The sequence below is a fragment of the Seriola lalandi genome, unplaced genomic scaffold (genome assembly GCF_002814215.2).
Source record: "Seriola lalandi dorsalis isolate HSWRI2012SDOR001 ecotype SW California unplaced genomic scaffold, Sedor1 jcf7180002053097, whole genome shotgun sequence".
Lineage (NCBI taxonomy): Eukaryota > Metazoa > Chordata > Actinopteri > Carangiformes > Carangidae > Seriola > Seriola lalandi.
The window spans coordinates 49,889-72,388 of record NW_019523650.1 but is presented as its reverse complement, the minus strand read 5'-3'; the positions used below and the strand labels follow the sequence as shown (position 1 = coordinate 72,388).

Here is a 22,500-nt window from a genome sequence, read left to right as displayed (position 1 = left end):
GACACACATACTCAAACACATTGTGCAGATTGGATCAAGCTGCAGTTCAAATCTCTGGGACAGTGTGTAGTGAAGGGTCGTTTTATCTGTCTAGAAACAGCCAGACTGTCATGGGAGACAATTTACAAGGGAGGATAGAAACAAGCCTTAAAATAAACACAGGGAAATGATCCTCCTCTGGGTTGTTTATTACTTTATATAGTGTGCACCAAGGCAGTAAAGCTTATGTTAATCTAGCTGTGTCTGGCTAAAAAAAGTTTTTTATAAATTGTGTACAGTTAGGGTTAGAAACTCCATAAACACTTTAAAAAAAAAAAAAAAAAATCACTTAACATTTCTACTGAACTAGCATCAGTGGGGAGGTTCCTTGTGAGTGATCAGATTTTTAGCTGTTAACTATTCTCAGCCTAGACTTCCTGTTATCTGAGCCTGGCATAAACTGGAATGTGATTATGAAACTACACCAATAAATACTATCTCTATTTTGAAATGAAGTGAAGGTGTCAGAAAAAAAGGTGTGACAGAGTTAAGGAAATTACTCCCCTCCCTGGAGCTAATTACACTTTGGACAAACAGAATGTCTCACACTAAGACAGCTAAATGTCACAAAAAAAACACAGCACAAACTTTAGGATAAAATGGAAGAGAGGGAGGTGGGGAGTCAATCAGGTTATATGCCAGAGCAGACTGATCCTTCAGGGCAGGTGTCAGTGGCTGTATACATTACCAGCTCTGACATGCAAACTCCATGAACTTACTAACTGTGACAGAACTATTTGGTAACCACCTCTCATTATATCACCAGCTGTAAGGATGAAGCAGCATCCTTGTACAAATCCAACCCAAACTATATCCATTGGTTCTTTCTGGTGTAGTTCCTACACCTGTGGCTCAGGCCTTATTAAAGAGACTAGACAGTTAAGAGAGAAATCTGTGTTAAGGTCAAGCTCTGGGGTTTTGAAAGAAATGTAAAGTCAGACATGTTACAGGGCTTCATGGGATTGATATAGATATAGCCTTGGTAGAGGCCTATTAGCTGAGATAGCTAAGTAGCTATGGAGGTCATGGTTACAACTTTGTTCATTGTTCGGTTCATTGTGAAAGTAAGACAGGTACATATAAGCACTTTAGCACTGATGACCTGCTACAAGGTTAGGTTAGTAGGGTGGGGAGGTGACAGGTGGGGATGTGGGGCTTATCAGAGCAATATCTACTCCTCTATCCTTTGTCCCCAGGCCTCCTTCTCTTTTGTGTAAGAATCTAGGAGTCAACCTGTCTAGACCCTCAGGCTACAGACTTATTCAAAGCAGAGGCGGGGAGGTGCTGCAGGACTCTAAAGTGTGTGTTATGAGCGTGCTTGCGTGCTCTCGAGTCTGGTAAAACAAGAACTACCAAAGCTCACATACATAATGCCTGAATGCTGTTAATTTATTACCTCATTGTGTAAAGATTACATATCAAGATGCTGTCTCACTCGCTTGTGATTTTGTTGACAGCACCCAGGAAATTGCCAGAGAGCAAATGAGAAAGAGAGAGAGAGAGAGAGAGAGAGAAAGTTGGAACAAGATATGTAGAAAGGGAGATAGGGAGAGATGACTGCAGGAAACAGAGGCCATGAAGAGGCCTTTCAGAATAAATATAAAAAGTTGAAAACAAAGCAGCTCCTCTCCAAGAGAATGTGGCCTTGTCACCAGGCCCGAGACCTTAAGCCTGAACTATTGGTCCATCTCCTTGCCTAAGTGTCCAACCACAGAGCTCCCCTTTGTTTTATGGCCCTGAAGCACCCCGGAGACTGTCTGCTCAGAGTTGTTGTTTTTGTTCTGGATCTCTTGCTGCCTTGGTAGTGATTCTACTTATCCAGAGAAGAGATTTAACCTCACTTTGATATGATAAGCAGGTCTGAAAGAAACAAAATGCTGGTTTCCCAACCTTGGCACAGCAGTGCTAAATGATACAGAGGCTGACAGCAAACTAGCCCTTAATGCCAAACAGCCTCATCAAGATGACATAGAAAGAAAACAGAAATATTAAGAGGATGGATTATCAAAGGAGAAATCAAATTACGGTACATTACAAAACAAAATAAAGTTCCAACAAATAACACATTGTCATTTACTTACGAGGCTCAACAAAGGAGATCAGAGAAACGCTGCAACAACAAATGGCACAGTGGAAACATGATAAACAGTTCGCTTTGCTGCTGATCGATAGCCCTGTGTGCTGAAGCTAAGGTAGCTAGTGTACCAGTGAGGCTAAAAATAGTATCTGCCTGATGCATTACATCACTGAGGGAATGGGGCATTAGCTGTCTGCCTGCCAGACTATCCATCTAGACTTGTGTCCAAAACACTTAACCTCCACCTCTCCCCTTCTCCAGCCTCCCTCATCCCATCTTTTCCTTCTACCGCCCTTCATCTCATTGCCCCCTCCTCCTCCTCCTCCTCCTCCTCCCTTCTCCCTTCTCCTTCACCTCCCCTTTCTCTCTAACAGCTACCGGTCTGATCTAGCTGGTTCCAGCCTCAGCCTGCACCCTGGGTGTTTCCTCTTATGCCTTTGTTCAGAAAGAGATAAAGCAAAAGAAGGGGGGAAAGAGAAATATAAGACTATCATTCCACCCTTACTCCTGACATCATTTTCTCACTGAAGCAATGCCTTCCCATCAAGCCGCTTCAGTCCTCTCATCACTATCCATCACACCTCTCCTCATCCACAGCTGAGAAATTCAGACTATTCTAGCAGGGAGCTAAAATATATAGAATCATATAATAAATTAACACTTATGCCTGCTTTATATTGGGTAACGTCACCGGTAACAGTATTAGTTTCAGCGCCATTCAACGCCATTTTTTCTTGCCTTACACTATTGAGTATGTGCAGGCATCACCAGTCTCGTCACGTGCTGCAGCCCCTCACGTTATACGTGTGTGTTGTTTATGTGCTGAAGCACACGGGACAGCCAGTTGCAAGAAACAGGTCACATGGGGATGGCTGATAGCTGGGTTAGTGGGCCAGTGTGTTTGGGGAAGGCGAGATAAGTAAAGGGAACATTTGCTGACAAGATGTGTGAGGTTGTTAAAATAAGAATAAGAGACAAAAACATATGAGCCCAGTGCACATGGCATGCAATCTTAAAATTAAAAAAATTGAAAGTGCCTGGTGTCACATTTTGAGGGCCGCATCTAAGTCTTTAGCTTTACAAGAGCCTCTGTTACTATATTTTTGACATGTTGAGCCCCATTGGATACATGACCAACATACTCGGCATGCGTGATAATGAGCAGCTATCTCAAGTGTTTAGTAAAGTAAAGTTCACAGGTGTTTTGGGTTGAACCTCAGGCTGGAGCTTACTTGCTGAGCCAGCTGTTTGCAAATAAACATCCACCCCCCTTTGGTGTGTTTCACATCCAAACAACCTCGACGCTTACGTGAGCGCACATATTACTGCAATACAGTAAAAGTGTGTGTATGTGCTTGTGTGAAACAGGGAGGCATGATATCAAAAGCCTTTGCCACACATTCTGGGAATGACTGATATATTCCCAGAGTAAACAACAAGCTGAAAGCCTGCAGGAGTGTCAATTTGATCCTGTGTGACACAGCAATAGGGGACTGCCAGTACTTTGAAGTGTATGAGGCAGCTAAAACAAGCTCAAACATTCTCGACAAGTTTACAGTATCATTAAGGTCATTGTTTCTAGTCTAGGGAATACAGAAACCAAGGAACACCCAGGCTTGTTTTGTGTAGTCAGAACATGTCAAGATTTTTGTACAAAGCTCTGTACTACATGTATTTTCTGTTATATCATATTCTCAAAAAAGGCCAAACCGATGTATATTTTCTAAAGCATCTTAAATTATGATTATTTATAAGTGTTTTCTCGAATGATTTCATGTTGTCTGTGCAGGGTGATAGATTTTTTTGCAGACTAAATATAATGGTAGTATGGCTCATCATAATCAGTTCCTATTTAGTGAGAGTACATGTAGATATATTCTACTCCAAATGTTATTTTTGCTGTTGCTGCATCTCCTACAGTGCTCATACTACACTCATACAGAGGCCAGTGGTCGTGCTGCCTCCTCCATACAGACAATCTCAGCAGTACCACCCACATGAAGCACATTTAGCTGCATTCCAGCAGGTCTCCACTCTTTTCCCCCATTCACACTTCAGTCAAAGAGTGTCTGCTGCTGGGAACCCGCAGCTGCTTTCGATCACAATGGGGCTACTTTCAAGAAGCCTCTTGAATTTCCTTCCTCAACATCTGGTGTGAACCAGTCTGGAGACCAGACAGAAAACTCTTTGGGCTGCAAGGCACGACACACACGCACATGGATTCATGTGCATACACACAGCTATAAAAACACTGTAACCAGCTGCGCAAGGTCAGCTCCCTAAACACACACACTCAATGGGTCTACTTTACTCTACCACAAGACTCACATACTGGAGCTCACACACATACACACACACTGCATATGTGCTTCAGTATGTGCAGTGCATACATGATGTGGGTGTGCACCAATCCACAAACAGAATTGTACAGTCTACTGCCGTGGTTTGACCACAGTTGCTTCATGCTATTCTGGGTCAATAGATGAAATGCCACAGAGAAAGAAAATCATGAAAACGTGAACACTGTTCAGCTATATTCACAGATGTTGCTCTGAAAGTATCTTTGTTTCATAGCTTCCAATACATTTCAGTCTGAGTGAGATGCACACAACTTAAAGGATTATAATTCCCTCTAGCGCAGGCCATCTTTCCACTTTCATGTGTGATCGATTCTGAATCAGAGGCGGAGAGAGAGGAAAGGTGGGAGGTGGTCTGTACAATATGCAACATGTCTTTCTAACATCTGCACAGCTATGCTGATATGATTATAACGGTGCCATGTGAGTTACATCAGAGTTAAGACTACAAACAATTAGGCTACTTGCACACACAGGTCTCTTTATGGTGATGTGTTGCATCACTTCGAGATAAGTAGTACTTTCATGCTTCAACTAATCATCAGGCGTATGAGTGCACGTCTAATCACGTTGATCAGAAAACCTGCAGAAACCTACACTGACCCACTAAAGCAGCTCGTCCGCTGCTGTCCAGCAGGTCATCGATCCGGGAGAGATTCCTTCTGTGCAAACTGGCTGACCTGCAGCAGCTCTTAGTGTCTGTCAATGAGTGGCTGCAAAGCCAATCAATATGTGAAGACTGATGAAGTGAAATATTGTATGCTCCATTCATGCTGTTCCTGCCCAAACACCCACTATACACTGCCCATTGGTACCTCACAGTCTAATTTCGACTTAATCAGAGACACAGCTGTACTACCATGCACTGTATAATGTGTCAGCTGGCACTCTTCAGCTACCATACCAAAGTTAGACTAAATTAGAGCAATGCTTAGAAGACTGGCTCAGTCCTATAGTTGTAATTTATCTGTAAACCGCTTTTCTGCAATTTTGTACCTGCTTAGATTAAACTGCTGTAGAAGCTGCACTTGAATGTACTCCAAAACAGTCTTGTCATAAAAAGCAGTAGAGCTCATGGGAGTCATTGATCAGGTACTTCATTCACGTCTGCTGTTGAACTTGGCTCTGGCTGTGGAGCTGCAGTGACCCCTACAGTTCAAAGTGATCAATAGCTGAGGGCTGGGGCGTTGTGTTGTTGTGTTAATGGATAAGTGTTTGTGTGTGTGTCCAGGCTGGAGTGGGTTACATGAGTGGGTATGTGCCCATCCGGCCATCTGTGTATGCTTATGTATGTGTGTGCATTCATTTATGCAAGCATATGCATGTGTTTCATAACTTTGCCATCCAGTGATGCCAATGCTCTTTGACAATATTGTGAACATTTGTCTTTGCATTGAAGTGTGTGAGTGTGTGTGTGGGGGCATTAATGTGCTGGAATGTGTACATGTATGTGTTTGTCTATGTATGTCCGTCATGTGTTTGATGCTTTTGTTGCTTAAAATATATTTTGTTTGTGAGCTAATGCGATCACAACCAGCAGCACACCTGCTGTTGTCGTCAAATTAAAATCCATTTATTAAAAAAATGCACTGCACACAGAGGAAAACACCGAGATTTAAGATTCAAGCTAAGATCAAAACAAACTGACAAGATGGACTGATTACAAATCTCAGATAAGCACGAACAAAAGACCTTATTATAGATACAGTTTTATTTGATTACGCCATTCACCATTTCCTTCCTCCCTTCAACATTTCCTGATTCTTTGAGGAAGTGGGGCGACTCTTATTTTCTATTTCAAGCCTAGCATCACAGAACTTACTCTATTAATGCCTCTCTCTCTCTCTCTATCATGCTTGTGGTTGTAGTTTGCCAAGCACAAGAAAAGAACGGCTTCAACAGAGAATTAATAATGAATTATTACATATAAATGTAAATATCAATTGTCAAATTTCGCTCAGTACAGATAGCTTTAATGCCAATATGTGTGTCATATATTACAACAACTGGGACACATCCTGTTGAACCCAACCTAGAAAAACAGTGCAAACAACAAGGTAGAGTGGCAACACCACCGACCCCAACAGTTTCAGGGTAAACTGTGTTTTCACTTCTCTAAACCTCCAAGGTTCATGCCACTCTGCACACAAAGGTCTGCCAAGACAAGCTGTCAAACTCCAAAAATAGAGCAGGGACTTTGACAACTGTGGGCTCCCACTTTGTTTATCATTCACAATGTCAGCGACCTTTTGATAAAGTCTTCCATGACAAACTGGATGACTCCACAGAATCAGGTAAAAGGTGCCTGCTTCTGCATGGAGAGTTCAGAAAGTACTAAGCAGACAACAATGGCTGTTGTTACATTTTAAACAGATTTCTTTATACCAGAACATATATTATACCTTGGCTCTAAATTTTCAAGGTATGATATAAGTAATATATGATATATAATAAAATCAGATTATAGGGAAGCCAGCAACTGACAAAATGAAACAAACCCTTGATCTGACTTCCTTCAAGTGGTTTTATCTGTTGAAGCAGGTAATGAGTAGGAGGTTAAAGTGTTACAGCTTAAGGGAAGTAATAGGTGATGTCCGTTGGATATAGATTTTCTTAATTAAGACAGCATGTGAAAAATAAATTAACTTTTATCAAATTAAGTAACTTATTACATATTGCAGCTGAATGTCCATGTTTGTGTGAATCTGTAGTCATGAGCTTTACACAGCGACTTGTTATACTGTCTACAGGTGCGTATAACTGAAACAACACATCACAGGATTTTCTCTTCACTGTTTCATGTCTCACAGCTACCTGACAAGGAAGGAGCTAATGTGATGTGGCCTCCTGTTGCTGTGTACTGTGCTTTTTTTCTGGAAATAAATGAAAGTGTATGGAATTGTATCTGAGGTCACCAGCTGTTAGGACAACACACATTTGGCAAAAATGACTTCCAGAGTCCAATAAGGTCAGTCTGCTCTGGATGGTTAGAAAACCCCTACCATTAATTCAACTTACATTTCACTTAACATATCAGTTGTTGAAGATAAGTGGCCATGGACACACAAACTTGGCTGCTTGCAACCTATGCAAAACTGAAGGAAATGCATCTCATGAGTACTACAAATACTACACATCTAAGCAGCTACACAAAGTGAGTTAAAGACTCAATGTAAGCCGCTTCGTATTATTGGTCAATAATTTCCCTGGGAAACCTGCACTGGACTGAGAAGGCAGACTTGCATTCGCAGTAGACTCTGTGTGTGTGTGTGTGTGTGTGTGTGTGTGTGTGTGTGTGTGTGTGATCCTGCTGGCTATCCCATGATGTAATCCAGATAAGACTAATGTCTGACCACCCTGGTAGATAACTAGACTGATTCATGAATAATTGTACATACGGTAGAAGATAATACACAGTGTGTCAGGAAAGTGCATGAGAACATTACGGAAATGAAGAGAGAAAGTCCATATGATCTGTGGACAAACTGTACATGACAAACACAAGGTTAATACATTTTAAAAAGGTTATGACATTAGCTGAGCTTTTAATTCCGTGCTGCAGATTTGATGGTTTAATCATGTACAACCACTGTGTGAAGTTGAAGTTGTTTGATCACGTTACCCTATAACAACATAGGGTAACGTGATCAAACAGTAGGCTGTGTGCTACAGACAGGTTTGAGTTAAAGACTCAGTGTAGTATCCCTCTCCCTGCTCTTTGCTTCATCCAGCCTGCACAAGAGCCGACCATGATGAAGACGAAGAAAACATTGCACATGAAATCTCATTGTTTTTGAGGTCAGTGCAAAATCTCAAACACATTCAGAAGCAAGTGCAGATTGCTGACCATGTCTGCCAAAAGAAACTGATTGCTTGCTGTTAAAGCAAAAGGCCTATTTACACTAAATGGTATTCAAACCAACTACTGCAAGCACTACACATCTGCAGCTCATGGTTGGGCCGACTGCTAAGAAAAAAACTCATCGATCTAAACAATGAGGTTTCAAAATATTCAAAGATGTTTATAGGGAAACAAATGTGTTCAATACATTTGATAGGCCCCAACAACAGATAAAATGTGTTCTTGTGAGATACACTGAATGTAAACACAAATGTGTTTACAAGAAAACTCCACAGGGTACTCTAAAGGACTACCAGTCTCTGCATTGTTGATGATGTTATTACACTTTGATGAAAATGGTCCTGGCAGACATCCCAGTGGTTGGTGAGTCTCTGAAAGGAAGTCTATAACCAGTTTAGTGAATAACAACACATGTGAAAATATTGTCATTGGTCAAAATGATGAGTCACACAGGATGTGCCTAGCCACTTACACAGAGATAGAGAAGGAGAGGGACAGACACAGTGAGACAGTCTTTTCCTCATAATATCACAGCTCCAAGCTAAAACCAGCAGCAGCCAGAATGATAAAGGGGACAGATAATAGAAGCAAGGACATTACTCATCATTTTGTGAAATAAGGGTTGGATGAGAGGAGAAGGAAAAAGCCAGAGGGTCAGAATGAGACAAGAAATTTAAACAGCAAAATGAAGACATAAAAGAGCAAAAAAATTGAGTTCTTAGTTTAAATAGTTTAGCCTCATTTTTCAATATCAGGCAAAGGAGACAAGGTCACAATGAAAAGTGAGTTGTTTTGAATTAAGATGCTGCTGACTCAAACAGAGACAGATGAGATGAAGAGGAGACGAGTCAGGACGACACTAGGCACAAGGTGTTGGACCAGCCAGGAGAGTGTAATCTGAGTCTCCCAAGAGGCCGTCTTCACCTCTCCACTGTCCTGTCCTCCCCACCCACCCACCGAGACACACACACACACACACACACACACACACACACACACACACACACACACACACACACACACACACACACACACGCAGTAACACAGGGCCTGGCTGCTGATACTTTACCCTTCCATCACTTGCCTGCCATTAGCTTGTGCTGACGGAAAGTAAAGCGCTTAGAATTGCAATAACATCTTATCAAGGACATGCTGTGTCTTGCTGTTTAACTGCAAGCAAAAATGACTTGAGAGTAAAGAACATGTTTTGCTAAAGCATTAGGGACCTTTCACTTGAAATACCTGAGAAAAATATATGTATGTATTGGCTGACGGTAGATGGGAGAATGAGAAAGTAAACGCTTTCCCCTCATTCTTTCCCTTCTTTCACATTCTCATTTTTTTCCAGACTTTTGTGAGGATAAGCCTAGAAAACAATAGGATATATTCTCAGACGTCAGACTGTCTGTTTATTTATGTAATGACTGATTGGTCATGATGGGAACTGGTAAACTTCCTCAGGAAAAGCTGAGTTACTCACCTCATTTATAAACACTTGTGTTGATCTAACATTTTACAGAAAAGGACACAGTAAGGGTTTGGATTACGCAATTCATACACTCCCTTTCCTGGAGAGCTGAGAAACTACATGCATGCCTCCCCCCTCCGCTCCAGGACGTGACATGGGTTTATGGTGTGTGTGTTTGTGGTTTGAAGAGCAGACTTCTGAATGCTGGGACTGGTCCCGGAGCTAACAGGAAATCCTTAATAATCAGAACTAATAGTCACCTAAACACCTCCCAGATACTGGAATAGAGAACTGGGACCACTGGCGTAAGCACTTGTGTGGGAACGGCTGTCTGCGATGTAGAGGGCTGTTTAATCACAGTGGTTGAGAAATTAAACTGTGTTTTGTTTGCAATAGAGATGGAGATTAGATTTTCCTTTCCTACATTGGCACATGGATACATGTGCTCAAGCACACACACACACAAACATCAGCTGAAGCATTTTGTAAGAAATGTGATTTCTGTCAACCACATGTACCAAACACCACTGGGCTTTGTTATATTTAAGTATTATCTTTAGTGACTTTCAGTAGAAAGTTGTAAACTTGTTTGGTGACACAACAGGTACTGGCATACAGTGCTACAGTGAACTATGACTTCTTTGACACTTCCTTTCCCCATGTCACGATCTGCTCAGAAACATTATGTCATCCTCTTTTGGGATTCTCTTTGGCCATGGCTTAAGCCAAACACCCTCTATTTTTTCTGAAATTAGTGGGAAAGTAATGAATCTAAATCGGACGACTTAGATTCATGTACCTGAGGAGCTGAAAGATAAGAAAAGGAAAGAGAGGAGGTTCAAATAAAGAGAAGAATGAAACTATCAGCCATCTAGTTGTGTTTGAAAGGAGGCCTGTATTGTAAAAATATTAATCTATTAATTTTGTGACCTTGCTGTTTCTACTGTCATGGATTGGTGTTCGGTAAAATTTATGGACGGCAATTTATGACGGCAGTGATATGTCTGCCAGAGATACAGCAAAACCACATGAATACTAACACATGGGTGCACACTGTGGTCCAAATCAAAAGTAGAGAACAGATTCTGTGTTTTTGTTCCGATGACCGCAATGTAACTGGAAAAAAAGAGGAATAAAGCATGATACATTTGAGAAACCTTAATATGTTCAATTTTGATGGACTGACATTGTTTCACAAATATGAGACAAATGTCACATGGAGGTAAAAAAAATATTAACTGGTAGGGACCCAATCAGTGAACAAAGATGTTCTTAGAAATAGTACATAAAAAAATATTTGTGCAATGTGGATGACAATAATGGATAACTCACCAAAATTTGCATGAACATTTGCACATATGGACTTACATACTCCCTGCCTTCATGTTAGTTTATTCGTTATTCTTTGAATTTTATTATTTGTCCAAAATAAGTGGGCTTCATTTGCAGCTTGTGTGATGAGACCTGACAAAACAACACACACTAAATCCAATGCATGCTAACATACAACATGGACAACCAGGTGAGGTCCACTTACACAGCACATATGCACTGGGTAAATTTCCACTCTACACAGACAATCTTCAGTTGTCTTGCTGAGACGAGGAAAAACTGCTGGCCAGAGCCAGAGACTGTCACCGCACAACCTCTGATGTGACAAAAACACACACACACACACACACACTCACACACTCACACACACACACACACACACACACACACAGGTTTGTACAATTATCTTTGTGGGGAATTGACATGATGCATTAAAACAACCACACACACACACACACACACAACAACAATCATTCAGTGTGAGAAGAGGCAGTGGATGTGACAAATCATCGTTTTCTCTCAGTAGGTCTGATGACTCTATCACTGTTAATGACCAATCTCTTGTCGCCCTGTGGGTGACTTGATATCAACACTGATCAGTTCCAATGTGTCTGACACTTCAACAAGACTCAGATTAAGATTAAAAAAACAAATAGACATTTGGACACACAGGTCTGGTAATATGCTACATTAGCTGTTGTACATTTTCTGCTTTCTCCTGAGCTGTAGAAAGTGACAAATCACATTGACATCATTAGTTTGGGAAAAGGTTGTGATGGAACTGTTCGCTTGTTGTGTGTTTGGCGGCCCCACCAACTGACACAGCAGTCAGTGCACATGGAATGGATTTTCATTTTTTAATTATACTGCCTAAATCAGTTGCTTGTGGACACTGAAGGTGAATTGTGTGCCCTTTGTGACAATAGAGCTATTGTTACTGTAGTTTGTAATTAATTCTTAGAAAAGAGAAACAAATCAGAGGATGTCATAAGAGTTAGAGCTTCATACAGAACAAGGTCATAGACAGACTGAATGGTCTAAGTCTACCAAATGGTCTATCCTGCCGGCTCACTTCTTCTTTTTTGACGGTTCGGTTTTTGTTGTCTGTGGCATCTGTGGAAACTAGACAGCTCACAAGGATGACAGCCAGACATACTGAGATAGTAAGACAATTAAAAACCTTCATCAATTGAACCATCAGCATCCACCTTCTCCCTCTCTTTCACATGCTCTCAACTCTCAGACTCTCGCAGAGGTGTGGGATATTATACTAGTTCTTTCTAGCAGACTGTAGCTGTTGCAGAGAGAAATAAATCAAACTGGCAGCTTTAATTTTCTCCCCACTAAGGGCAGCGTCAATGACTAATTACAGCTCAGCCACCACAGATGGAGAGCCCTCTCTGTCAGAAGTGGTTGGAGCTGGGCCTGACAGTTCAGATCCATGGCGAGGCACGAGCAAGGCTGAGACCCACAAGTTCAGGAGACATTTCTGTCACTAATCACATCTCTTCCATCAAAGACGCAGGATCCTTTACCTTTTCGATACAGAGAGTTAACGCTAATCCTTTTCGCAACCATTGATTGTTTGCTATTTAGGTTTGCAGTTACAGCCTCAGTTTTACATAGATGTAGATTAAGATGGATCATTACCGACTCCGAACGTCTTTCAACACACAACTGTTGGTTTTGTGGTTAGGGAGAATGAGCTTGCAAGGCAAATGAATGTCTGTAAGACTCAGTCTGAAATGCAGATATATTAGATCTCCAAGTGCATAAAAATCACGTATACCTTAACCAAAAGCATCTAAATCCATTTGATCTAAGTGTCTCAGCTTTCCTTCAATTTAATAGAGGCAGACAGACACTAGTATATATTGTATGTTTGGTGTGCCACCATTAATTAAATTTATTAATGTGTTTAACTAACAATTTGGGGAAAAAAAAAAAAAGAATTCTATACGGAAAGCAGGTGATTTCCTGAGGGACCAAACAATGGCACTGAATGGTAAAATATCTGACAGAACAGCTACTTAATGGACCTTGCTGTGGTAATTTGTCACGTTTCAGCCTCAAGTCGACTGCACCTCTCACCGTATGCATACATGTTTTAAAGGGAAAGTCATTGAATTGTTGAGTTGATTGCTGCATTGACATCATCTACCAGGATTATGAAAATAAGGCCCCCAAAATTTAAGCAGGTTTTGGACACAAACAAAGCTTTTAGAAAGAAGAGGCTGTGGACAAATAGACTCCAGAAACCAATCTGCTGCAAGAGGTTTATACAAAAAAGGAAGTTATGTTTTTTTTCTGTTTCTAGCCAGCCATCTCGGATAAGATAAGGTGCATAGTTAAGTGAAGACAATGACGTCAAACAGCCTGTTTTAATTTAGCACATCCTGCATCTTGAGCCCATCATTACCTCCAAAATGTTCCCAACAGATGACCACTTAGAGGGTACATATTAATACCAGAGTGCACAGTCGGTTAGGCCTTCAGTTTGTCAGTGTGGAATTCAACCAGGCCTTCATCAACTGGCCTTGACTAGAAGGCCAAAGACACACGCGCATGTATTTTATAAACTACAGCACAATCTCAGACACGTGCACATCCAAGGAAGAAGGCCTTAACATGCAGTACAGTATCAACAAGGAAACAGAACAGGACGGAATTTTCCATCCAAAACCCTTTAAGGTTCAGGGGCTCTGCCTGGGCCATAAACAGGTTGAGTCCGAGGTGTTTCGCCCGCAACGTCAGTCTGCTTTAGTAGGGGCTCGTGTTTGTCAACCAAAGAGAGGGGGGACCAGTGGAAAATTACCAGTCCCGCACTCACTCACGCACACACGTGCACACATACACACACACACACACGGTGGGGACAAGCTGAGAGACTAACGTGCAGCCACGTATCTATCTCGCTCATTGCTTATGTGACAGCTTGCGTTTTTAATGGGTGAGGGTGCGGGGGGCATGGTTGCGTTGTCAGGACGCGCCGGCCCGCAAACTACGCAACCAATGACATTCAGTGATGTGTGTTCACGTCTCTGCACATTTCCAAGAAAATACCAGTGACTTGTCTACTGGCCAGTAAGATGGGCTGGGCCAGCATATATATATATATATATATATATAAATATTTAAATATAAAGATGTACATGTATGTGTGTTTTCTTCTGCTTCTGTCAGTATTTCTATGACATGAAAGTGAAAGTGTGTGTTGCACTACACACATTAAACCTGTGTTAATGTGTGTGAGCAACTGATCCATAGAGCACAAAAGATGAATGGCTACAATAATTTCCAAAGGTTCCCAATCCATCTGCATTTGAGGCGATATAGAGAATGAAAATGCCACAGAAACTAATGCAGATCGTGTAGGGAGTGAAGGTCTCAGCGTTCATAAGCATTGATTTGTGGGTCTTAGTGCTCACCGTGGCTTGTATGGTAAAGTACTGAAGTACTTCACAAAAGGATCTTAGCAGAAATGCATTACCTGGGTTCCAAGGCAGCTCACCATCATGTGAGTGAGCAGTTTGGCAGCAAACATGGGGAAGCGAGAGCACAGCACATGGGATATAATGGCCAACCCAAAGCCTGCAGAGGGGGGAGTGGAAAATTTGAAACCAATATTAATGGTCAATTAAAAAAAGATTTAAATGAATCAACAGTGGCTATTAATAACAATGTAGGAGGAGAACATAAGATCTTAGGATGGATTGCACCACAGGGAAAGGCAGGCAGGCAGTGGGCAGACAGAAAAAACACAGGAAGACGAGTGTAGAAGAGAAGAGGTGAGAGTGGTGTGTTTTGTACCTGAGATGCAGATAAATCCTGAGGCATAGAAGGCCTCGTTGTAGGATGCAAGAGTGGCAAACTCTGCGTAGGCTGTGTAGATAGACAAGTGGGAGCAGGCACATTCCACATAGTTCCCACTCTCTTTCACAACCCTGCAGTACTGACCATCTGATGACCAGCTAGAGGGGCGAGGAGAGGAGAGGATGAAGCAGAAAGAGAAGAGGGAAAAAGGACAGAAGGTTATGACACTATCAGTACAACAGAATATAACACAGACAAGGCCAATAATGAGGCAAGGCAATAAGCCTTCTGCTCAGCAAAATATTTTAATTACATTATTGTTATCTGTAGTCATGTTTACCCCTCAAAGATGTTGTGTGACAAACAAGAACATTAAAATCATATTTTGTGCTACAGTTTGTAGCACCGCTAACAAATGCGTATTGATTGAGCAGTTTTTGAAAAGCAAAAAAACCATCCTTCACCATCATTTTAGCCTTCCATTCACATCAATAAAGTCATACTGCAATATTGACCTTTCCTTTTCAGTGACTTTGCTTCTCTCTTCACCTTTTGTTCTCTCTCCATATCAGTTCCCTCATTTTTGTTTTCTGGGATTTATCGTAGCTGTTCGGGCCAAACCAAACCTGCCAATTCTTAACATGTAACAGTGTGTTCCAGCCAAGTCCCATTCCATGCCCCAAGAATGTCCTACAAACCGCCTCCGAGTGGGAGGACTGTAGCAGACTGAATGTGCGGATATTAAACAGAAAGATGTGACTTCCCCCATGGATACAGAGAGGCCTTATTGAGAGGCTGAACTTGGACTTCTGCCCTTTCCTCAGCCGACTGGTCTCACTCACATAATAAGTGCGAGGAGGGCAGGCAGAGGTGAGCAGGGGGTTACAGCTTTAGAACAAATAGTGACAAATACAGATGTCCAGTGACAGAGACAAATAATTACAAATAACAGAGACAACCTTTATCAGCAATGGAGGTTGCATCATCAAGAACAGAAATGTTTTGAGGGTTTATATATATATTTGAAGTGTCAACAAGCTTTGTTTGGCTTATATCTAGAGGGACTGAGCATGGCCCTTAATAGGTGTGTCTGCAGTGCATTACCTTGCAGTGGTTTGGTTCCAGAGAAGGCACAGAGACCTGCCTGGTTTAACTTGCTGCCCTGGGCTGTGGATACGATACACCACCTCATTCCCATCTTCTAGGGGTCGTGACCCTCTGTCCTGGAGGCTGGCTGAGAATACCTTATACACACAACAGAAGAAGAGAGTTCAGCTGTGGAGTGAACTAAAAAATTAATGGTGAGTGTCTGTTGGAGCAATACTGCCACCTGCAGGTTTTTAATGAAATATTTTCCCATCACTGAAAAAAAGTTATTCAATTAACCTCCTTTGCTCTTTAGAGTAAATGAAGCAAAACTATATGAGCTTCCCTACCTTCCCATTGACAGCAGTCATTGTATTATTGCTGAGAAACCAGTGCTCAGTTCTAAACTCGGTTAGCTGAATCTGGCTGAGGTTGCCACAGTCAGGAGTCAAGGCTGCAGGTACTGCCAACAGTCTATCTGGGAGCTGGAAGAAATCTGCATTACGGCCCCTGAATTTGTGTCCATTGATTTGCGTCGGGTACCACTGGAAGGCAGAGATGGTCATATGTGGACATGTTTCCAGGATGGTACCCCTTCTGGAGAAATCACACAAAGAAAAACATTGAATACTGAGCATGAAAACCTTGTTAGTAATATTCAAAAGGAAATTCATTATTGTTTTGAAGTGAACATACATTGTAAGGTAGTGTTTATCCACGAAAGAGCACAAAATGTTCAACATTAACAGATTACAACTTCACAGAGGGATATTGACACTCACATCTCGCATTGGCTGCGCGTGAGGAGGGAGAAAGCAAATCGCTCAGCCACCTCCGCAAGGTGGCTAAGGCCTCGGGTGTCGCCTCTACTGGGATTGGCCAAAGCGCACAGTAGGTCATAGGTCAAATTGCGGCTGCTTTCCTGTAAAGGAGCCCTCTCTGCCTCTGCAAGCACCTGGCTCAGGACAAAGACGGGGTGAGAGAGAGTGACAGAAGCATCAAGAACCTCTGGTATTGTGTGCATGTGTCTGTCACTCATGTACAGTACATCTGATCTGTATTTGTATTTTCTTGGCTCTGTCACTTTCTTTAGGCCTCAGTGTTATACAGCTTTTATGTCGTTTTTTTTTTTCTGCAGCGTCTCCTCCCCTACATCATCCTCTCTCTCTCTCTCTCTATACTTTCACATATTCTCATACTCATTTCTCTGTCCTCTGTCTTCCACAAACATTAAATCACAATGGTGTTTCCACTTGTATGGAGGCTGAGCAAGCGTAATATGTAGACCTAAACATCGGAGCAGCGTAGTGATGGCAGTGCTCATGTAGAGTGACAACTGAGACCTTTTCAAATGACAAACTAATCCTCAGATCTGTCAAGAGTAGTGCGGTGCAGGTGATGTATGCCCTTCAACAGAGCTCTGTCTGACACCAACTACTTCAGTGACTCACAAGCTTTGAGTGGTGAAAAAAGAAAGTCACACAGAAGCAAATGTTTCATTCATCACTGACTCATTATATCATAATTTTGAAAAATCAAATCTGAATCAGTAATCTGCTTTATTAACCATATATGAGAGCGAAAATTTGGAGAAAATTACTTGTGTTTTCAGAAGAAAATCATCAGTAAAACAATTGGAAAAATTAAAACTCAACTAAATAAGACGTATTCATTAATCTTAGATCTTGTTTCATATCATGACATTGGTACCATATCACACTGTTTTATCTGCTATTTTTTACATTAAATTTTTTTTTTTGTCTTTAATCTTCTCTCTAACCCTCTTACCTTCCCCAGAGCTTCGAGCACGGCGGTCATCTGCTCACGGTTGAGAGGTGTAGTGACCTTGTTGATCAGTCCTTGCAGCACCTGATTCAATATAGTTGGGTCAAGGGGCTGATGCAATTGTTCAAGTAAGACCCACACAGCTTCACTTGCTGCATTTGACACCAGAGTCACATTAGCCAGCCCAAACTGAGGGTGCACTCTGGCGCCCCCTGTAGCATTATAAAGCTCCACCTGGAAGCGCTTTGGTGTGGGCAAGAAAGAGGCCAGGTCAGGTGTTAGGTAAATCTCCAGTGACGTGTTATGGCGCCCAACATCGAAGGTTATACGACCCTCCTGTTTAGGAAAGTCCATCCCTGCTTTAGCAGGCCGGATTATTGACGGACCCACCGCCTCTTCCCGAAGAAGCTCCTAGAGACAAAATACGGATATGTTTTGTGGTGAAAATGACTTAAATTGAATTAATTAAATAGGCAAGATGAGGAGTCATAAAAATAAGAACGGAAATATTGTAACCAGCATTACAAATGAAACACACAAATGAAAAAAAGTGACATAACGTATTACTATATGCTTAAAACCTGACAACAGTCAATAAAAACAATTATACTTCAGATCTATTGAAGTTACATCTCCCGTTTGATGTACAGTGTCCATGTAAATGAGTGAAGTTGACCATGTTGTGACAGTTGGGTTGAAGCATGACGTAAAACAAATAGGAGAAATGGGACAAAGAGGAGAGGGCTTTTAATAATAATAATAATAATAATAATAATAATGGCAGTACACACTTTTTATTATGCAGTCACTCTACATGCTTTAGCTCTGAGAGATGAAAGCAGATGACCTGGCCCTGGGAGGTTTTTGATTTTTGTTGTGTGCACTAGACCTTCCCTCACTTTGATCTCCAATATCAAAAAGTCTGAGAGGCAGTGGATATAAAGCCCCTGAGCTGGGTGTACTCAAGAGATCTCTAATCACGATCCGTAAAAGAAAATAAGGGTAGCAAGGAGATTTAAAAAGGCGAGGAGAGGAGGAAACCTTGGTCTTTTTGAACTTCAGCATCAATAAATCATGACTTTTATTAAAATGTATATACAGACAGTACAAGTGGAGGATGGACTGATTTACATGAAATGTAAAATATCTACTTTTTATATACCTTTTATCCTCCATTTTAAAATATGTATTTATGTATTCATCTAGCATTATTGCATTGCAATATACCTCATCTATGATGCAATTTTACTCTAAATTGCTCTCAGGAAGTATACCAATTGAGAAAAAGTAAACATAAATGGTCAGAATCATCATGCTCCTGCAGAAGAACTTCTAATTTTTAAAGACTACTTAATAAGGAAAAAATTAAAGAAAGAATTATGACCATTGCACAGTACATTCCAAGCTTGTGCATCTCTTATGCATGACCTAAAGAAGCAATCAAGTTTTTTACCTATCTGACAGTAAATCCATATGATTACAGTGTTGTGCCAGATTAGGTCAGTGCACCGTTGTATTTGTGCCAGCTGACACTCAGGAAATCATGAGTTGTAAATCAGGTTAATCAGGTCAGACAGACAGATAAACATGCTTTCAGTGATTGGGGAAAAATGTTATTTTAGTTAATAAATGGTTTGAATTTTATTAGCCTAGACTGAAATGAGATTTCCTATTTGAGATTCACACCTATAAAGCTAAATTTGACAAAACAAAATGTGGAAAAAAAATTGGTTCCACCTGTGTTTCATAAAAATAAATGAAATAGTGGGTAAACAGCAGTTCAAGCAATTACAATAACTATTTCAAGATATGTGCACCATATGCGCTTCAGTGCATATTTCATTGTAAGTACTTGAATTGTATTGATATGAATGCCTGTGTGTGCCACTTATTACTACATATGTCTTTGTTACTTACCAGTGTGCGATATTGTACAGACATGGCTGAGGCTGTGCTTGCTTGTCTGTAGATCTGAAGACTGAGCCTTGTGGTCATCGGGGTGGCGATGGGCAGTCTATGTCCCACAGCAAAGTACACCACGCCTTCTGGGTTGTCGCTTTCTGCCAAGGTGATGTTGGCAAAACGTGTGGTCTCATTAATGGTAGCTCCAGCACCAACCTGATAAATCTCCACCAAGAACCACGTCTGATACTCTGGTTCCTATGGCAACACAGACGAGCAGTTGTTTTATTTTGTGCACCAGAGGATTTTTTTATGATTACACACATAAAGAAATCCATTATTTTCTTCTTCGATCTCATACTGTAGGACTGGATGCGTTTCAAGGTCAGCAGGATACCAACATATCATTGCTCTGCTTTCACCAGAGGCTCCTGCCTCTCTCTTACCTCATCATCCTGGACCTCCAGAGTGAGATCACATATTATTGCTCCTCTCCTACACAGTGTAGTTCCTGAAGTCTGCACCAGCTGTCTGGTTAGGTTTACTCCATTGCTGACAAGAGTTTGAATTGCCTTGCTAAAGGTAGCTCTCCAGAAAACCTGCAAATCCTCAAAGGCTCTGAAAAGAGGGAGAAAGAGCATAGTAAATAGTTACAAACAATAAAACATCTAGGTGGCAGACAAATACTGAGCCTTTCCCACGATACAATTTTTCATTAACCTAAAAAAAAGGTGTTGTTTTATCACCTGTTTTCTTGTCTCTGCAGGTAGAGGACAGCAGTTCTGTTCTCTGAATCCTCATCCAGTGCTTGGCCCATCAAAGAATTAAAACTAAATCCTATAATACCATTGTGGAAGTCACTCCCTGGTATGGACAGAGGGAAGGATAAATAATGAAGATACCAAAACAGAAAGAGAGGAAAACAAGAAATGGACAATACAAATGAATCTCCCTATATCATCACAATCACATAATAATTTATTTTGTAATCAGTCATATATGTAGAATAATCAAAACATCGGCCCACTGCAGTGATTATGAGAGGTATTGCCATGAGGCCTAAAATATCAGATGGAAACTGATGCAGTAGTGACCTAATGCAAATCAAATGGCATTAGTGAAGAATGCTGAATCAGTCATTGAGACAACAAACACATGTCTGTGTATTTGATTAGATGAAAAGATACATTTAGTATTAATCTGGTGCTATAAATGGAGGAAGACAGAGTCCAGAAAACATACCAATAAAGAAATATATTGTATCATTCTCATTTGCTAGAACACAGGGTGAGTGAAACAGTATACTTTACCAAGGATGGTGATCTTGGCAAAGGCTCCAAAGCCCCGGTCTGGACGGTCTGTGATTTGTGCTCCTCCCTCTGGATCAGTGAGGTAGATGAAGAATACTTCCTGTCCCTCGGGCTCTGAGTCATCCAGGATGAGGAGGATAACCTCTGTCTCATTCTGACCAGCCTGCAGGGACACTATAGCGGACTCCAAGCTGAAGTCCTGTTGCTCCTTTGCAAGGGTCCCAACAGGTTCCAGAGTGAAGGGACGAGGTGCTGTACTTCCATCTGGTTAAAATCACACAGCAACATCAGTTAAAGTGCTATTATAAACATCAAAGCAAATAACGAAATATATCATACTGCAATGGAGGAGTAAAGGCGTGCAACAAAACAAACACACACCTCCATATGCTTGAACCCGAACCTTCACATCCCCTGCCACACTGTCAGACCTGCGCACCCTCAGAACCACCCTCCGCTCCTGCTGGGTCTCATCATCCCTGTCCTCCGGTACTTGGACAAGTTCAGGTCCAATGCTCAAAACTCCACCAGTCACGTCACTAGCTAGGATGGTGACAGTGGCCACGCTGTGCTGAGGGTTGAGGCGAGGAGAGGCCTCTGCCCAGGCTAATTCTGGACGAACGACTTGAACATCTGTTAGGTTGACATGAAAGTACTCATCTGGCTCTGAAAGGGAATCGTCAAGTATTGAAAGATGGAATGAGGTGTTGGTTTGGCGAGATGATTCAAAGACCAAACGGCCATCTGGCACTGCAAGGAAGTCCTCTCCTGCTGCTGCGCTGTGTGCTATTGTTTTATAGGACACATGGGTGGTATTGCTACGAGAACCGTAGAGTCTCTGAACATAAAGTGTTATAGTCTGGATGTCCTCTGCGATAACTATCTGGCGGGAATCGGGGGCAAACTGGTAGACCCCCAGTGGCTCCACTTCTGCTACGGCAAAGCCTGACCTGTGCAGGGAAACAGACGACAGAATGAGGCTACACTTGATGTGGACAAATATGCAAATATTGAACATAACTACTTAAAAGGTAACAGAAAAACTGGAATGGTTGATGATATCACTAATCAAAGATATTACCAAAAGGAATAGCAGTCCAAATTTCCATGTGTTGATTCTACCACAAATTCGACCACAGTGAAACATTTACCTGAGCTTGACAGCACCGGTTGCAGCAGTGCTGGAGCTGGCAGCAGTGAGGTGTACAGCATAGGAAGCTGGCTCCAATGCATCAGCAATAGCTGTAAGAGATATGGCTTTAGTCCTCTCTCCATGGGCCAGGGTCAGTGAGCCTAAATATAAGGAAGGAGCAACAGTCAGAAGAGCAGGCTGTTGTTAGTCTGTTTGGCCATATTGCATGGGTTGGTAATACAGAAAGAGTCAGTAATCAATTTATCATGAGAGAGAGATGAAAGTTCACATTGGTGCGGTGCCATTAAAAGAATAATAAGTTGTATTAATTATTGAT

At 41.5% G+C, this 22,500-nt stretch overlaps 1 protein-coding gene across 1 annotated transcript in view; it reads right to left on the bottom strand.

Moving 5' to 3' along the window:
• Window positions 1-22,500, bottom strand: part of adgrv1 (adhesion G protein-coupled receptor V1) — a 96,529-nt gene that overhangs the window by 32,609 nt on the left and 41,420 nt on the right. The window contains exons 75-86 of the mRNA XM_023400956.2: window positions 22,183-22,324; window positions 21,413-21,981; window positions 21,032-21,295; window positions 20,468-20,585; window positions 20,168-20,339; window positions 19,737-19,979; window positions 17,823-18,230; window positions 16,817-16,989; window positions 16,385-16,631; window positions 16,053-16,192; window positions 14,946-15,106; window positions 14,626-14,726 (exon numbers count right to left, since the gene is read on the bottom strand). Coding sequence (XP_023256724.1) covers window positions 14,626-14,726; window positions 14,946-15,106; window positions 16,053-16,192; window positions 16,385-16,631; window positions 16,817-16,989; window positions 17,823-18,230; window positions 19,737-19,979; window positions 20,168-20,339; window positions 20,468-20,585; window positions 21,032-21,295; window positions 21,413-21,981; window positions 22,183-22,324 — 2,738 coding nt within the window. The remainder of the gene's footprint in view (window positions 1-14,625; window positions 14,727-14,945; window positions 15,107-16,052; window positions 16,193-16,384; window positions 16,632-16,816; window positions 16,990-17,822; window positions 18,231-19,736; window positions 19,980-20,167; window positions 20,340-20,467; window positions 20,586-21,031; window positions 21,296-21,412; window positions 21,982-22,182; window positions 22,325-22,500) is intronic.